Source organism: Sorex araneus, chromosome 1, assembly GCF_027595985.1.
Source record: "Sorex araneus isolate mSorAra2 chromosome 1, mSorAra2.pri, whole genome shotgun sequence".
Taxonomy (NCBI): Eukaryota; Metazoa; Chordata; class Mammalia; order Eulipotyphla; family Soricidae; genus Sorex; species Sorex araneus.
Genome location: NC_073302.1, coordinates 228753110 through 228772584, shown reverse-complemented (window position 1 = coordinate 228772584; position 19475 = coordinate 228753110). Strand labels below are relative to the sequence as shown.

General features: G+C 41.6%; 1 protein-coding gene across 6 annotated transcripts in view; it reads right to left on the bottom strand.

The window, feature by feature from the left end:
• Nucleotides 1–19475, bottom strand: part of ZDHHC20 (zinc finger DHHC-type palmitoyltransferase 20) — a 77893-nt gene that overhangs the window by 35959 nt on the left and 22459 nt on the right. For all 6 annotated transcript variants that reach the window (XR_008630171.1, XM_055137895.1, XM_055137903.1 and 3 more), the window contains exons 2-3: nucleotides 17636–17662; nucleotides 11069–11172 (exon numbers count right to left, since the gene is read on the bottom strand). Coding sequence is in view for 5 of the 6 variants with exons in the window: in XM_055137895.1 (XP_054993870.1) it covers nucleotides 11069–11172; nucleotides 17636–17662 (131 nt within the window). In the remaining variant the exon portion in view is untranslated. The remainder of the gene's footprint in view (nucleotides 1–11068; nucleotides 11173–17635; nucleotides 17663–19475) is intronic.

Here is a 19475-nt window from a genome sequence, read left to right as displayed (position 1 = left end):
TCAGTTATACAATGCTGAAACAACCTGAAACAACCATCCCTTCACCAGTGCCCATATTCCACCACCAAAAAAAAAAAAAAACAAAAAAAAACCACACCAAAAACCCAGTATATCTCCCATCCCCCCCGGAATGATAAATTTCACTTTACTTTCTCTTTACTTTGGTTACATTCAATATTTCAACAAAAACCTCACTATTATTGTTAGGAGTTCCCCACTAGAGTCAGACCTGTTGTGAAGAGATATGAGGTTTTGGATTTCTGTATTTTACCAACTAAATCCAGGGAAATTTCTTCCAGATATTGGATCACTGCAAACTTGTAACTCTCATCTGTGGTCCTCATAATATGGCAGTTGCCACGCCCTTCAGCCCTGGCAAGGAAAAAGGTGAGAGAGAGAAATACCTTTCCCTTTCTGGGCAGGCATGGGGCCGCAGCTTAGTTCTCAGTCTGGAGACATTCTGCAAGGAGCTGCCCATACTAAAAGTAGTTTAGCTGGCCTCTGGAGTCATACTCATGCAGCTGCGGAGAGGCTGCACACGTGCGGCCCCCAGGATCACATCTCGGCGGTGAGCAGGGCCGGTGGCGCCCACCCCTCATGTTGAGTTCTTGACCCAAGTATACATAGCTGCTGCATTGGGAGATGTTTGTTCTGTTGAGAGCTAATGGAACGTCAGGGACTAGTTCGGTTTTCATGAACATTCTTTGTGAGATTCAGCTGCAGTCCCACCATTCCACCCTCGTGGTCAAAGTTGGCCAGCATTTGTGCCACCTGGCTAATGTTTGGTGTTATGAGAACGATGTCATCAGCGGAGTGGAGGTGGTGTAGTTGCTGACCACCGTCTATCTTCACTCCCATTCCTTCCCATTCCAGTTGTTACATGACGTTCTTGAGGGTGGCACTGAAGAGTTTTGGTGAAATGGTATTGCTCTGCAGAACCCCTCTCTTTATGTCGAAGATTACTTCCTTGTAGAATGGTGAGATCCTGGTGGCAAATATGTAATACAGCTCACAGAGGATCCTGATGTAATGGAGTTTGAATGCCCCGTTTGACTAGGGCTTTGATGACCGCTTCAGTCTCAACAGAATCAAAGGCCTTCTTTAAATCGATGAATGTTAGACAGAGCAGCATCTTGAACTCTCGTGAAACTTAAATGAGCTTGGTCACCATGTGGATATGGTCCATCGTGCTAAATCCTTTTCGGAACGCAGCTTGCTTGCATGGTTATCCTTCATCTAGTGTTCTGCCTATTCTATTCAGTATGACTCGAGTGACTAACTTGTAGATGACTGACAATAGGCAGATCGGGCGATAGTTGCTGATGTCGTGGATGTCTCCCTACTTCTACAACAGAACGATCCTGCTGGTTATCCATTGGGACAGAACCTTGCATTCAGACAGGTAGTGTGTGAAGAGCCGAGCAAAGTGTATTGACAAGTACTGGCGGCAGATTTTTCAGGTGTTCGGGTCTGACCTTGTCTGGACCGGGTGCTGTATGTATCTTTATCGATGAAATGGCGTGTCGGATTTCAAAAGGGAGAACATTGGGAACAACATATCCATCCTGCGGGATTTGGTATGTGGGCAGGTGGACGTGGCTGTCAAAGAGATCCAAGTATAAGTTGTGAATAATCCTCTCCATTGCCCTTCTGGAAGATGTGATAGATCCATCAGGATGTCGGAGGGCAATCATCTTGGTCTTGTAGTTGGCAAAGGACAGGTGAGCGTTGCAAATACTTTTCTTGGCTTCAGCAGCATCGGCCAACACTGCTGCTCTTCTTTCTTTGAGGTCTTTCTTTATCACTTCTCTGCACAGCTTTGTGAGCTTAAACCGTCATGGAGGTGCTGAACCAGTCAATTGTATTCCCTGTCGATGTTGTCAATGACGGCATCTTCCCACGTTGCTGCAATAGTGCCAAAGAGCTCCCAGTTGGTGGTCATTCTGGGAGTTCTCTTGTTAAACTTAAACTTTTCAGTCCTTTCTTCCCACTCTGTGAAGTAGAATTTTGCACGAAGGAGATGGTGGTCTAATTTGTTTGGAATTTTGGGGACAATAGCAACATCAGTCAGGCAAAACCGTCAATTAAATATGATAAAGTCAACTTCGTTGTCGAACAGTCCACTGGGAGACTCCAATGTCCAATGTTTAGATTCGGCCTTCTGGAACTATGAGTTACCATGGATGGTCTTGGCTGACATGATGAACTCAGACAGTCTCTCACCCTATTCATTCCATTCTAGGCCATGGGTCCTCATGTGGAGTTCTTTGGGCAACATTCTTGGTCCTATCTTGGCACTAAAATAAACAACAATGATCTTGTAGAAGGTGTGGTCTTCTTTAAAGAACTTCTCCAAATCCATGTAGAACTTCTCAATTTCTTCTTCATCATAGTTGGATGTTGGTACATAGACGACGAAGATAGAACCTGCCGGCAGTGAGCCACATCTATTCAAGTGTAATCATCCAATTTGGGTTGTTAGGCATTTGAATGAATCGATGCTCATGGCCAAGGTCGTGTTGACAAGGACACTGACACCACCGATGCCTCTACGGTCACATGTTCCGAGGAACAGTTCTTCTCTAGTGTCGAAAATGGCGTGATGTGATCGATGCCTTCTCATCAGTCAGACCAATGATGTTGTACTTAATCTTCTGTACTTGCACAATCGGGCCTTGACTGATGTTTCCGATGCCAGTGTACATGTGTTGAAAGTACAGACAGTCATTTTAGTCCTTTGTCGTTTTGGCAGTCTAGTTTGTCCCTGAGATTTTATCAGCCTTTCCTTGCTGCCATATTGGGGGCTCTTTCAGTGTCAGGAGAATGAGGCCCATTGTTAATGTTTTTGGCATATGGAATACACCACGTATAGCTTGTCAGGCTCTGCGGTGTGGGTGGGATACTCTTGGTAGCTTGCAGGGCTCTCCGAGAGGGATGGAGGCTTTTAGGGTGGCCTCTAATCGCCCTTACAGGTGTTCCTATGGTTCACACCATATTTGAACCCCATCAAATATGGTATGGTAATTATGAAAAAATAGATACTAAGTGTCTTATGATGTGTTGCGCAGCCACAAAGTAGCCTCACAGTCTTGAAAGTGGCCTGGAGCATGGTGGTGACTGAATAGTGGAGGTCGGCCGATGAGATATTTATCTGGCGGTGGTAGGTTGGGTCATCTGGGTGTGATCCCTGGGGTGCCGGAGTTGGAGGAAGCAGGCAGAGGATCTCTGTTTCCCGATCTTGTTGAGCCTGGAGTCCAAGGTCACAAAGTTCTGCTTTACCTGTTTCTGTGGGGCTTCACTCATGTGTGAGGCTCGGCCTGAGTGTCTGGAAAGTGGCCTGGAGAGCAGCAGTGGCTGGGTAGTGGAGGAATCCAAAGGAAACTCTGGTGGAGGTCCATAGCAGTCCTGACGTGCAAATCGGTCGTCCGACCTGGGTATAGGGACGAAGGTCTAATCAAACCATCTACTAGCTGGTTCTCTCCAAAGTTTCCCTCAGGATAGCTGGCGCTCTCGCATGACCACCCACACCGTTTTATCCAGTAAAGCCTGGGTGATTTTCGAGGCCACACCACCACCAGCGGGGCGAAGTGAGCGCACAGGGTCAGCGGTGATGTCCTCAGCTAGTAATCCACTTAAATAATTGTAGTAAATTTACTTCTAATATTTCTAGCAATGTCATTTTGTATGAGCACAGTAAGAGAGATCAAGCTTAAAGTTGGGTTCTTCCTGAGGACATCTCACGATATATTCCAGACCACAGTCCTCAGGCCAGGTTAGTCTTCTTATCCCTAGCAGGGTCCCTACTCAGGCACCTCTTTGGGGTTATGACAGAGTTGTCCATGACTGTGCTCTTAACTTAGAGTTAAGTATTATGGGCTTGGCCTGGCCTATTTCGATGCCAGCGTAGCTCACAGCTTGCCCTGGGTCCCTCCCTGCACTCAGGGATCACTCCTGGCAGTGCTCAGAGAACCATATGGGATGCTGGGGATCGATGGAACCTGGGTCAGTCACATATAAGGCCTTACCCTTTGTGCTATCTCTTGGACCCATAAAATTACATCATTCTTAATAATGCAACTATTAAAATACACATCTTCTGAATTTTACTATAGTATGCTTCCCTTTATATTACCAGTCTAAAACGTTTATGCTTTTAACATAAAGACTGTTGATTTAACCTGGTCAAAATAATAGTTTAGGAAATTGAAATCTATTGGATTACCATTTAGTTCCCACAACTATATCCTGATGGTACAGGAAATCCCCAAGTACTTAAAAGGGACCAAACATACACATACATATGAAGATATCAGAAAAGGTTCCGAATCATAGAATGAAAACCTCTTACCTACTCACTAATACAGGCAGAAACTTTCAGTCAACATTTCTGATTTGCCCTTTCTTAATTACTCTCAAGTATAGAAATTCTTTACTAATTTGCAAAATGACCCTTGTCTGAAGATAAGTGTAACTTCTCAGAGATTGTCCTTGACACAATACATCTCTGCAATATTCGTGACAGAGTACAAAAATCCTATCTGGACAGGCAATGTTCTAATCAATTAAAAATTAAAAGTTTTCCTGTAAAATCTAGGGGGCTTAAGCGGTAGTACAGCAGGTTAGGTGCTTGCTTCGCATGTGCCTGATTTAGGCTTGATCCCCAGCATCCCACTGGTACCCTGAGCACCAACAGGAATAATTCCTGAGTACAGAGCCAAGAGTAACTACCCCCTTAGCATCTTGGGAGGGTGAGCCAAAATCTTAAAAAAAAGTTTCCCTGTAAAATCTAAATAGATTTAAAGGCACACTATAGCACTGTAGTCCCGTTGTTCATCGATTTGCTCGAGCAGGCACCAGTAACGTCTCCATTGTGAGACTTGTTGTTACTGTTTAAGAATATCGAATATGCCACAGGTAGCTTACCAGGCTCTGCTGTGTGGGCGGGATACTCTCGGTAGCTTGCCAGGCTCTCTGAGAAGGATGGAGGAATTGAACCTAGGTCGGTCGAGTGCAAGGCAAACGCCCTACCCACTGTGCTATAGCTCTAGTCCCTTAAAGGCACACAAAATTTTAAAATGTTTAAACCAAACCAAATCAATCTCTTTGAGTCAGAATTTCAGTGAGGAATGGGATGAAACAAAATTTTGGTTTTGGGCTCAGGGCTTACTCTTTATTCTGTGCTCAGGGATCACTCCCGTTGGGCCTTCAGGATCAACCATATGAGGTGCTAGGGATGAACCAGGGTCAGCCCTGTGCAAAGGACCCCTCCAAACAAGATATTAAATGGATTAAACTTGTTTCTGAGGGCAGTGCCAGGGACGGAACCGAGGGAGGGCCTCACAGCTGCAAGGCCGGTACTCTATGACTGATATTCATCCCCAGCCCCGAATTTGATTTCTTAAATTATTGCCATAAGTTTATTTTTCATGAGTAACTGTCAAACAATGATATATTAGTATCTTAGGTTCTGGGTTTAGGTGGTTCAATTTAAGTATACAGTCAATATCTATTAATACCTTGGTGATGGGGCTGAAGAAATAGTACAGGGGGTAGGGTGTTTGCCTTGCATGCGGCTGACCCTGGTTCAATCCCCACCATTCCATATGGTCTCTCGAGCACTGCCAGGAGTAATGCCTGAGTGCAGAGTCAGGAGTAACACAGGAGTAAAATCACCAGGTGTGACCCAATAAGCCCCTCTCCCCCAAAAAACAAACTTGGGTGAGCCAGAGAGACAGTATAATGGCTTGACTTCTTGCCTTAAATACTCTGGACCCTGATTTGATCCCCAGCTCTGTATAGAGTCCCTAAGAACCCCCAGGGATGATCCCTGAGCACAAGTCAGGAGTAACCTAAGTACATCTGTACATGGGCCCCCCAACACCTCCCAAATTAAAGATCTTGGCACTGTTCCTGGTGCCAGAGATTCAAGAATAAAAATATAGCCCTTGTCTGAAAAGTACTAGATTGGTGTACCTTTTTCTTTTTTTTTTTGAAGTGAAGCAAGATAGATTTTATTGTGCTACGCTTACTTAGATATGAAGGGGAAGAAAGAGAAGAAATACACGTTCACTGGCTCATCCACATGGAAAAAACAAACAAAGCTACAGAGCCAAAGCAAGTGAGATATGCATTCTAGGGAGAACACAAACTTGAAGAGCAAGCCGAGACTACAGTCATTTTTGTACTAGAGGGTACAAATGTTATGGCATAATAAGCACAATAATAAGAATCTCCCTGGGGTAGGGGAGGGAGCAGAATATCAATGAAAATTTCTTGGAAGAAGTGGTACCTAGCATGAAGTGTGAAAAAATAAACAGGAATCTTCCCCAGGAAGATAAAGAGGGAAAGAGAATCTTGGTGAAGAAAGGCATATGAAAAGTACAAATATGTAAACATAGTCTAGATATTTAGGGAAATAAGTGAGTTGAGTACAGAGTTCCAGAAAGAGGCTACGAAGGTAGAATTAATAAGATGATGGGTTGCGTGTACCATGCTTACCGACAACTACAGAACTTCGTGAGAAGTGAAGGCACTGCATTTTCTTTTTTAAACAGGTGCTAGTGATGGAAGAGGTCTACCTGTTCCTAGCTGTTCCTCACCATTCGTTTAAGTATCAAAAAAACATGTCTAATACATACTAGGTTGAATTCTAGGCAATGGGACATAATAGTTTTTCCATTGAAAAATATGTGTATATGTATATGTTTTAGTGAGAGACACTTGTAAAAATCTCAGCTTAAATGACACATTCTTATAGATTTCATTGACCATACCTTTAGTTTCCCCTAATAGATTTTATTGTTAGTTCCATCAAATCGTGCTGTTCTAAAATTATCTAATTTTATCACAATTTAAATTATAATTTATAATTAAATTTGAAACTGTTCAAATGGTTTGAGGCTCTTCATATTCCTGGAGTGAGCAGATGCCATTAGGCTACACTAGCACGCGACAGGGAAGAATGGAGATGTTACTGGCACCTGCTCGAGCAAATCAATGAGCAACGGGATGACAAGTGATACAAGTGACAAGTGACAAGTGAATTAAATTTTAATGTTCTCTTGTTCATCATCTTTCCTTTTCAAATGCACAAATCATGTTGTCTTGTTTTGTTTTCAATCTTGCATAGTTTGAGAAAGAGCAGACAATAGGTGCTTAATAAGTTCTTGCTGACTAAAAGAACTTTAAAAAGACCTATATTTACAAGTACCCTGAACATGCATAGATTTTGGTCTTTCTTTGGGTTGGACACACCCAGCGATGCTCAGGACCTGCTCCTGGCTCTGTGCTCTGGAACCACTCCTGGGGGGGTACTCAAGGAACTGGGATGGAACTGCAGCCAGCCATGTGCGAGGCAAGCACCTTAACCCTTGCACTGTTTCTCTAGTCCAATTTCTGCTTTTTGGATTCAGTTTAATTCCCTTATAATCCCTAAGTGTTGCTCTAACTACTTGGCTCTTAAAACTTCCGAGTCCCTTTAATCACAGACATCTGCAGATCACAGAGTATTCTAATTATTTATGAGGAGCTACCTCACAGTCACCAGATTACCTCACAGCTTAGTTAGAAACAGAACATTACATCCTCCTCCTGACTGGCACAGCAAGTTGTTTTGAGCTGGCCCTTGGTAATGTAATAATCACTTCATTCGATAGTTTATTAAACACATAGGGGGAGGACTATTGTGGAAGACATGACAGAAATGATCCTGCATGCTAAGAATAGCAAATTTTTTTTCTTTTTTTGGGGGGGTCACATCTGGCGATGCACAGGGGTTACTCCTGGCTCTGCACTCAGGAATTACCCCTGGTGGTGCTCAGGGGACCACATGGGATACTGGGAATCGAACCCGGGTTGGCGGCGTGCAAGGCAAATGCCCTACCTGCTGTGCTATCACTCCAGCTCCCAAGAATGGCAAATTTTTAGGGAAGTGATGAGTACAGTAAACAGAGAGTTATGATACTGCATGTGAAGACAGTAGCAGTAGAGCATGTCACAGCAGGGCTCTGGAGAGACTTCAGGAGTCAGCTTAATTTATGGATAAAATGAAACAAGAAAGGTAGAGTGGGAGTAAAGGCTTATTAAGATCTGATATGAATGCTACAAAGGGTGAAAATTATGGGCTAGCATTCTTCTAAGCATTTTACATATAGACATTAATGTCATTGATTTATTCAGTCCTTACAACATCCCTTGGGCACATACTACTACCATCCTCATTTTATAGAGAGAGCTGAGGTGCAGACAGCTAAAGAAAGTCTCACATAGCTGGGCATGAGATAGGGATGAGTAGAGACGGGATGATTTGATACGAGAGCATGAGTTCTTTATTTCTGCATTACGTTCCTTAAAAATAGTATCAACTGATGGGGCTGGAGTGATAGCACAGCTGAGAGGGCGTTTGCCTTGCATGTGGCCGACCAGAGTTCGATTCCCAGCATCTCATATGGTCCCCTGAACACCGCCAGGGTAATTCCTGAGTGCAAGCCAGGAATAACCCCTGTGCAAAATTGGGTGTGACCCAAAAGGCAAAAAAAAAAAAAAAAAAAAAGAAAAGTATCAATTGGAACCAGAGCAATAGCACAATGGGGTAGGGCATTTGCCTTGCATGTGACCAACCCAGGTTTGTTGCCAGCATCCCCTCTGGTCCACTGAGCATCACCAGGAGTAATTCCTGAGTGCAGAGCCAGGCAAGAGCCCTAAGCACTTGTGGGTGTGACCCCAAAACGAAAACAAAAAATAATCCCTCAAAGCCCTTTTAAAAAAACACTATTTTTATCATTTTCTAAAATGAGAACTATTTACTTTTATACACATTATGTTCTCAATTGCTACCACTATGTGTAATTAATTAAATTAGAGTCTTTTCAATTTAAAGATTAAGAAATAATCTCTAACTTTACAACATAAATTTGAGGGCTGAGAGAGTACAGTAGGTAGGGTGCTTGCCTTGCTTGTGGCTGACCCGCATTCAATTCAAGGCAACCCATATGTTTCACTGAGCCCTGCAAGGAGTGATTCCTGAGTTCAGAGCCACGAGAAACACCTGAACACTGTTGGGTGTGCCCCTGCCCAGAAACCTCATACATTTAAGAGTTGACAAATTACCAAAACTGTGCAAAATATATTTTAAGAAGATACTGTGTGATTAATGATAAACACTGTCCCTTAAAACGAAAGCATCCCAAATTTTTAAAAGGCTGTTCAACATGATCAGCTATTGCTGAATGTATACATAACATATAATCTAGCAACTCTCTTAGACATTTACCCCAAAATGTGCCCAGATATATGTATGTATATACGCATGAATATTTGTAACATAGCATCCTGTTTGTAACAGCCTTAAACCAGAATTTACCCAAATGCTCACAATCACCATCAGCAGACCAGGTAAATGAATTTTGTTCTATAACACCATCAAATACTAAAAATAATGAGAATGAATAATCAACAACTACATGAAACCAACAAGGATGAATCTCACAAATATGATAATAAAAAAAGAAGTTAGGTACACAAGCATTCATACTGTATGACTCCATTTATATGAACATAAATCCAATCAATGGTTTCAGAAGGTAGGAGAGGGTTTCTTCAGTAGTGGGCAACTAGAAGGGCACATGAGAAGGCTTACAGAATGCTGGGAGGGGCTGGAGCCATAGCACAGCGGGGAGGGCAACTGCTTTGCACTTGGTCAACCCGGATTCAATCCCCGGAATCCCATTTGGTCCCCTAAGCACCACCTGGCGTGATTCCTGAGTGCAGAGCCAGGAGTAACCCCTGAGCATCACTGGGTGTGACCCAAAAGCTTAAAAAAAAAAAAAACAACCAAAAAACCTTCAGAATGCTGGGAATTCTTTCCTTATGGAACAAGCTGGTTGTGATTTTACTCAAGCATGTTCCGTCTTTAAAAATCTGTTAAGTATACATTTATGATATGTATACTTTTGAGTATATGCTTTATTAAAAAGTTAAAAGGTAGTTTATATTTTTAAGCAATGATCTAACTTAACAGCTTTTGATGAATTTTACATGAACAATGTATAGGCTTTATATAAATGAATCTCAATCCTCACAAACATGTTACAGAGACAGGCACTGTTGTTAGCACCACCTTCAGAGGGAAGATTGTGACTCAATGGCACTAAGCTGTGTGTGAGAGCACAGAATCAACTCAGGTGAGTTCACCTTATAGAATACTATAGCTATGCCAAATTCTAGGTGATGAAGTCAATAGGATATGAGATCTATTGTATAAGACTTAAAACTTACTCCATATAATTTCCAGGTGGATCTTCTAATTATAAATACTATCTATATAAACATGTAACAAGCCAACAGCCTAGACATTTTGTTTGTCAAAGACTTTGTTTAATTGCAGCATATTTTTTTCAGAGCTGAAAAACACAGATGTTAAGAAGGGTTCTAAAAATAAATTTTTTTACTCACAATTTTGTATTTTAAGAAGTTTTCACTACAATGTGTTTTAAAGAAAATCCAGAAATGTTGATTTAAAGCATGCAGAAAATTATTGCAACTAAAATTAAGTAAGTAATGAAGTAAAAACAACTACCAAATGGTTTTACTCATATGTGAAATGAGTAACTATAAAATAATTTTTATAAAATAATTTTTAAAATAAACTGGAAAAAACATCTTTTTAGCTGTTGACCCCTAGAGTCAATGAAAACTCTGGCACTTCACAGAGGGCAAGAGCAGGGTCTGGGTGGGGGAGAGTAGGTAGGTCTCACCTGAGGGATGTGGGAGGGGTCAACACAGAGCTTTAGGTGTGACCCGAAGCCAAATTCCATCATCTTGTAAACTAGTGAGAAATCAATAAAAATGAAAGTCTGTAAATTTGTACTATTTTCAAGCAGTTCCAATGTGTTGCCCTGGGCTGCATGTGAGAACAGGCGGGAACTTCCACTTCCGGTGCAGACTAACCAAGCAATTTCATGAATGAAATCAGAACAAAAGTATTATGCAATAAAGGTTCTAACAAAGATAACTGAGAAAATAATTTCATAGTTAGTTACAGTTGGTAACTTATTAATGTTTCATTTACCTCTTTGGAGGGGGAAGCGGGAGCCGTGAAAATTGTCGTCCAATAGGACCATACAAACATAACAAAAAACAGATGGAAAGCCACGAGGTAAACAACGGCCTTTCCTGGTAAACAGAAACAAACAGCAGTTCAATAAATCCAGGCAAAACAAAAGTACTACATTAAAACAGTTATTTAGGGCCAGGAGGCTTAAGACAATTTTTAAATTAATTGAAATCTACTGAAAACATCACTTTCATAATGTGACATTACAATATGAAGAAATATTCTGAATTGTACCCCAAGAACATATACATTTACATTCTCATAAATCAACGTTATACCTTGTAAAAGGGCTGGAAAAATAGTCGGGTGGATAAGGTACTTGCCTTGCATGAAGCACAGTTCTCTGCACCACATGAACTCACTGAGAGCAAGCCTGGAGCAGAGATCGTGGAGTGGATCCCCAGAACTACCAAGTGTAGCCCAAACACCTACCCCTATAAAAATATGTGTATGTATAGATCTATATACACATACAAGAAACATTCTGTTCCTGCATTTTTGGGTGGGGAGGGTTGGGCCACCCCAAGTTCTGCCAGGGCTAATTCCTGGCTCTGCGCTCAGGGATCACTCCTAGTGGGGCTCAGAGAACATATGGGTGCCTGGGATTGAACCCGGGTCAGCCACGTGCAATGCAAGCAGCCTACCTGTTGTACCATCTTTCTAGCCCTGTTCCTGTGTTTAAGGGTTATCAGGTTGATTTACAAGGACTGTGGCAAAAGGGGTAGTGATACTTAGGGGATGCATGCGGTGAGAACACCGTATCACTGTCATCCCATTGCTCATAGATTTGCTCAAGCAGGCACCAGTAACGTCTCCATTGTGAGACTTCTTTTCTTGTTTTCTCTTTTATTTTTTTTATTAATGAATCACCATGAGGTACAGTTATAAACTTATGAACTTTCATGTTTGCATTTGGTTTACATCCCTCCACCGGTGCCCATTCTCCCCCACCAATGTATTCCTCCCACCACCTCCACCCCAACACCCACCACCCAAAAGGGCATTCCCTTTTATTCTCTCTTCTGTTGGGTGTTGTAGTTTGCAACAGAGGTATTGAGTGGCCATCATGTTCGGTCTATAGTCTACTTTTGGTATGCAGCTTTCAACCTGAGTGGATCCTCCCAAAATTCTCTACTGGGTGTTCCCTTCTCTATCTCTGCTGCCTTTTCCCCAGCATGTGAGGCCAATTTCCAAGCTGTGGGGCAGACCTCCTGGTTCTTATCTCTACTACTCCTGGATGTTAGTGTCCCATTCTGCTATTTAATATTCCACATATGAGTGCAATCTTTCTATGTCTGTTTCTTTCTTTCTGACTCATTTCACTCAACATGATACTTTCCACATTGATCCACTTATATGCAAATTTCATTACTTCATCTTTTCTAACAGCTGCATAGTATTCCATTGTGATTTGTGGAGAAAGGGACTCTTCTTCACTGCTGGTGGGAATACCGACTGGTTCAGCCCTTTTGGAAAACAATATGGACGATTCTCAAAAAATTAGAAATTAGGCTCCCATTTGACCCAGCAATACCACTCCTGGGTCAAAACGGTAGAGGCAAAACAGTACAGTAGAAATGACATCTGCGTTTGTATGTTCATTACAGCACTGTTCACAATAGCCAAAACCTGGAAAAAACCACAGTGCCCAAAAACAGATGACTGGTTAAAGAGACTTCTTGTTACTGTTTTTGGCATATCAAATACGCCACGGGTAGCTTGTCAGGCTCTGCCATGCGGGCAAGATACTCTCGGTAGCTTGCCGGGCTCTCCGAGATGGAACGCCCTACCTACTGTGCTATCACTCCAGTACTATAAGTAGCACTGTTGCCTCGTTGTTCATCAATTTGCTTGAGGGCACCAGTGAAGTCTCCATTGTGAGACTTCTTGTAACTGTTTTTGGCATATCGAATATGCCACAGGCAGCTTGCTGGGCTCTGCTTTTCGGGCAGAATACTCTTGGTAGCTTGCCGGGCTCTCCGAGACGGGTAGAGGAATTGAACCTGGGTCGGCTGCGTGCAAGGCAAATGCCCTACCCACTGTGCTATCGCTCCAGCCCGAGAACACTGTACCCTTGAAATATATAGACTTTTGTAAACCACTCTTGCCTAATATGAGAGCAAAGGTGAGGGAGAGAACTCAGGATGGAGTGCATGCTAGGTGTTCGCAAGTCCAGAATGGATCCTTGGCACCACACAGTTCCCTGAGCACTTCAGGCAGTGACTCCTAAGCACTGCCAGGTGTAGCACACACACATACAAAAAAAAAAGCCAAAGGGGTACAAAAAAACAAAGTAAAGATTGCTCTCTGAGTTGAGATTTTATTGTATTAAGTTGCTAAATATTTAACTGCCTCCTAAGTGGATTTGTGAACTCCAATTATCTTCACCTCAAAATATTTAACTCACTGATATTAACCTAATTTTAACTGTGTTCTTTACTTTTGCTACTGAGAAGAAGCAGGACTGGTTTCCAAAAGAAGCAAAATGTACCAAGTATTTGACTCCTTTTGAGTTTGGAATGCAGAACCATTGACCCACTGAAAAAAAACAAAGCACAGACTCACATAAATGTTTGAAAATCCACGGCCAGGAGACAGCTCAGAGCTGAAGCATGTGTACCACATGGTCCACTGAGCTGCCAGGAGGCAGCAATTCTTCCCCTCCACAGTTTAAAATTCTATTTTTTTTCTTCAGTATCAGAGATCAAGTCCAGGGTTTCACACATTTAACCACAACCCCAGACCAAAATTCTGCTCATTTTAAATGTTCAGATAAAATATTACTTCTCCCACAAGTCTTCTCCAGTATTTTCAAATTCCATTACCTATCACCAAATAATTTGTTCAGACTTCAAATAAAACGTTTTGTTTCATTAAAATAAGGTGCTTATATTGATAAGCTAGTACCTGCAAAACATTTAAAACAGTACCTATTAAATCTTTAACAAATAATTGCTGCTGCTTATTATCTAGGTAACTTAAATTCTTCTCAAAATTTATGTGTTGTTTTTTTTTGTGTGTGTGTGTGTATGTTCTCTCTTAAGTGTTTTCCAAGTTTAAGGACTAACAAAGTTTCATGAGTATGCAGTAAAATGAAAACAAAACAAAACACACATAAAGTAGTTCTGTTTGCTTTTTGATTTTTTGTGGGGGGCGGGGACGCACACTGGCAGTGCTAAAGGGCCTTGTGCTGAGAGATCACTCCTGGGAGTGCTCTAGGCACCATTATGTGGTGCTGGGGATTAAATCTGGGTCCACCACATATAAGGCAAGGGCCCAATCTGCTGTTCTGACGCTCCAGCTGTATACAGGGTAATTTTAATACTCTAACACTACGGTTTAAGTTTGAGGTACTATGTTTTCATGAGGTTGTTTCTGCTTGCAGTTTCAGTTTGGAAAGTGTTTTAAAAATAAAAGTAAAAAGTTGACAATTAATGCTAAAAAGACAGAAGGTGCAGTCAAGTCTGGCTCAATTCCCTGCACTGTATGTGGTCCCTTGAGTATCTCCTGAGCACAGAAGAAGCCTCAACACTGCCGGATTTGGTCCAAATACAAGAACAAGTAAAACTAAAAGTTGACTGAATCCTAACATTTTTTTTGCAATCACATTGGCTCAAAACTGACCCAAAAGGACAGAACCAGCAACCACACAATTGAGTGGAACAAGAACCCTGGGTTCTTAGAAATTGTTTATTAAACAGCTATTCAGTAAGAGGTATCTCAGATTCTAGCCTGCAAAGGGTCTACCAAAGCAAACTCATTCCCATTCTTTTTACTGCCAGTAAATAATTTCCCACCTCATTTGAGTTACTGTGATAGTCTTTTTACATCAATCTATCATCAGATAGTATTAAATGAGTTGTACATACTTCTTCCTTTCCTTTCCTGTTAAATTCCTTGAAACTAACTCCATCTACAAGTGCAGGTATGTGGGTTCAGTGATGGCAAACTCCAGGCCTCAATGGATAAGGCATGGGCTGGTCACGCCCACAAACTGCTTCTGGCTGCTACTTATGTTTCTTAACAGCCATGACCCAGAGATACACAACTCCAAATGGAGCAGCTCGCTGCAGACATATCTCCAGACCCTAATTATATAAAGTTTTAGAATTCCAGGAGCATGTGGCCATTCTTGTGGCCACGCAACATCTTACACTATTCATAACAAGCAATACAAAAGAGAGTATGGGGAAGATTGTCTGCCATAGAGGCAGGGGGAGGGGTAGGATGAAGGGGATACTGGTGACCTTGGTGGTGGAAGATGTGCACTGGTGGAGGCTGGTGATTAATCACTGTACAATTAAAACTCAAACAGGAAAGCTTTGCAACTGAATCTCACAATAATTAAAAATAATAATAATAATAGTAAGAAAACATAATTAACATTCTGAATTAAAAAAAAAAAGGTAATGCAGAGTTCATGCTCAATTCAATCAGCCTAATCAATCGCTGAATAAATAGCAGTACTCCTACATTAAAAAAAAAGGGGGGGCTGGAGTGACAGCACAGCGGGTAGGGCGTTTGCCTTGCATGCGGCCGACCCAGGTTCGATTCCCAGCATCCCATATGGTCCCCTGAGCACTGCCAGGAGTAATTCCTGAGTGCAGAGCCAGGAGTAACCCCTGTGCATTGCCAGGTGTGACCCCCCCAAAAAAAAGAGGGGGCTGGAGTGATAGCACAGCGGGTAGGGTGTTTGCCTTACATGCGGCCGACCCGGGTTCGAATCCCAGCATCCCATATGGTCCCCTGAGCACTGCCAGGAGTAACCCCTGTGCATTGGAAAAGAAAAGAACTCTATCTACATGACTTGTAGATGTATTACAAAATTCTGGGGCTTCCAAGCAATCATATTTAATTGTTATCTACTCAATCATCACTTCTACCAACTGAAAGTCTCCTGGAAGAGTATACCTTATCTTATGTGGATTATATGTATAATATATCCCTTTTTTCTAATTTTCACAATCTTCCTATACTTTCGTGCCTGTAGGCTGGGGGTGGGGGGAGTAAGGGAATGGTGGAAAGGGAACTAGGGACATTGGTGCTGGGAAGTGTATACTGGTGGAAGGATGGGTATTCAAAGATTCTATGACTGAAATACTATCATGAATAGTTTTGTATCATGAATAATCTTGTAACTCTGTATAACGGTCTATCTCATGATAATTCAATAAATTTTTTTTTGTTTTTTTGCTTTTTGGGTCACACCTGGCGATGCACAGGGGTTACTCCTGGCTCTGCACTCAGGAATTACTCCTGGCGGTGCTCAGGGGACCACATGGGATGCTGGGAATTGAACCTGGGTCGGCCGCGTGCAAGACAAACGACCTACCAGCTATGCTATCACTCCAGCCCCCATAAAAAATAAATAAATAAATAATTTTTTTAAAAAAGGTGTATATTCAGTTTACAAGTGCTAAAATGAAATCTCAGGAAATTTACTAACTTACACAATGTTAGTTACTAAATGATATGGTCAGAATTCAAATCCCAATATCAGCTTGACAAAATCCAAGCTATTTTCTTTTTCAATTTGACGTACCACAAATTATATTTTCCTTCCATTTTAACCACTGTCTTACTGTCACATCATGCTTTGGAGCCAAATTTTTATGTCAACATAAAGTCCTAACCACAGTTTCCTACAATTTGCTTTCATTTCACTTTCACTAAAATAGTTAACCTCATAGAAAATTCTGATTTCTCAAAATCTCCACATGGAATCCTGCCACCTACCCATGGGACTCAATATTGTTCCTTCACTAAGTTTTACAAAAAGCAACTACTTTAATATTTTTTAATGTAGAGTACTATTATAGATTCTAAATTTAGATACATAAGTCTACAGAAAACTACTGTAAAGGAGGTGAATTCAATTCAAATGCATTATTCGTGTTCATAATCAGCAGTTATAGAAAAGGGCTTTGTTTTTAATTCAACAGAATTATACCACATTGGCATTTTTCTATATTCATTTTCTATTTTAATACATGTGTGTAATCATTCCATATCTTAACGCTAAAGAGAATGCCATAATCTGAATGTCAAAATTTATTAAAATATCTTTGCATTAAAATAAATAAATAAAACCAATAATGTAGGAGTATTGCTATTTATTCAGCCACTGATTAAACTGACTGCAGCGGGTACGAACTTCACTTGCTACTTTTAACTTTTAATTCAAATGAAAATACACTGAACATCCAGAAACAGACTCAATACATCTTTTACCAATTAAACTTTAAAGATATATTTCTCGGGGCTGGAGCAATAGCACAGCGGGTAGGGTGTTTGCCTTGCACATGGCTGACCTGGGTTCGATTCCCAGCATCCCATATGATCCCCTGAACACCACCAGGAGTAAATCCTGAGAGTAAAGCCAGGAGGTAACCCCTGTGCATTGCGGGTGTGACCCGAAAAAAAAAGATATATTTCTCTCTGAAAAGTTATCACTAAATAAAACATATGAACTGCAACTGTGATACGTTATAATCTTATAAATTAAGATTAGAGGTGCCTTACCGTATTCTCTGTTTCCATAAAGAGTAACTAGAAAAAAAGAACAGTGATTAAATAAACATTAAGTATTTTGTACATAAATTTTATCTAAAATTAACAACTCGTTTCCAGAAAAATAAAATATACTCAAATGAAAATCCAGACAGATTAAAAAACCCCTGAAAACACTAAATTTTAAACTCTTTATAATTAATAATATGATTGCATTAAGTTTTTCCAGACCTTTGTTCTTAGTGCATTTTCTTCCATGCCTGAAGCCTTGGGAACTGCCATTTACTTTTTTCTGAGTAGTTTGTGTCCCCTAGATCCTACTGATTTTACTTCCTAAGTCTCCAAGTCTGTCACTGTCATCTCTTTTCAGTATGTCTCATTATCTCACTTCAGGCCTTCCTCAAATTCAATCACCTAAAGTATCTCCCTTCTCTATGTTCAACAAGCCACCACTACCAGCAAATTTGATGAATGCTCTTCAACACTCAGGATAAAGGCCAATAGATTCTGTATTGCAAACAGTATAGGCTTTTTCTAATTGCATCCAACAGTCCCACAGTTGCTGTGTGCCCTTCTTACATAGCCTTCAGGGCCCAGTTTAACTACTACTTCTTTTATAGAGCATTCCAGAGTCCCTCTTAAAACAAAGCACATCGGAACTGAGCAGGGCCAAGATGGAGAAGAAGGGAGCCATTTGTGTTGGGTCCCCAAAATAAAAAATACACAAACACAAACACACACACACATATACACACACAACCCCAGAATTAGGCTGGAAAGACAGACAGCAGGTAGGGCACTTGCCTTGCACATGGCTGACTGGGGTTTGGCCCCCGGCACCCATATAGGGTCTCCTAAACCTCACCAGGAGTGATCCTTGAACACAGAGCCAGGAATTAGCCCAGAGCACCACTGAGTGTGGCACCCAAACAAAAACACAAAACCTAATTAAACCCAGAATCATGCATGCAGCCCTGCCAAGAAACTACTTGAAACAACCTGCAAGCAACTTTTAGGTTTCCCACAGTGGAAAAGGAAGCGGCAGAGCAGGTAAGGAGTGAGGCCCACGGGGGGAGCGGAGGACAGAGGCAGCTGAGGGATAACACCCTGGCCAGGTAAAGAAGTGGGGGTCTGTCGAGTGGTCCAGCTTTTCTGGAAAACAATATGGACAGTCCTTCAAAAACAAGAAATTTAGCTTCCATATGACCCTGCAATATCCCGAGGATGCAAAAAAGCACAGCAGAAATGACATCTGTACCTATATATTCATTGCAGCACTGTTCACAATAGCCAAAATATGGAAACAACCCAAATGCCCTAAAACAGATGACTGGTTAAAGAGACTTTGGTACATCTACACAATGGAATACTATGCAGCTGTTAGGAGAGATCAAGTCATGAAATTTGCTTACAAATGGAGAGTATCATGCTAAGTGAAATGAGTCAGAAAGAGAGGGAGAGATATAGAGGGACTTCATTCATTTGTGGAATGTAGGGTAGCATCACATGAGGCTGACACCCAAGGATGGTAGATACAAGGGCCAGGGGGATTGCCCCATAGCTGGAACACTGCTTCATGAGAGGAGGGAGAAGGCAGATGGAATAGAGAAGGGATCACTAAGTAAATGATGGCTGGAGGAACCAGTTGGGATGGAAGATGCATGCCGAAAGTAGATAATGGACCATATATGATGACCTCTCAGTGTGTGTTGCAAGCTATAATGCCCGAAAGTAGAGAGAGAGTATGGGGAATATTGTCTGCCACAGAGGGGAGGGCGCGAAAGGGAGGGTATACCCAGGATATTGGTGGTGGGGAATGTGCACTGGTGGAAGGATGGGTGTTTGATCATTG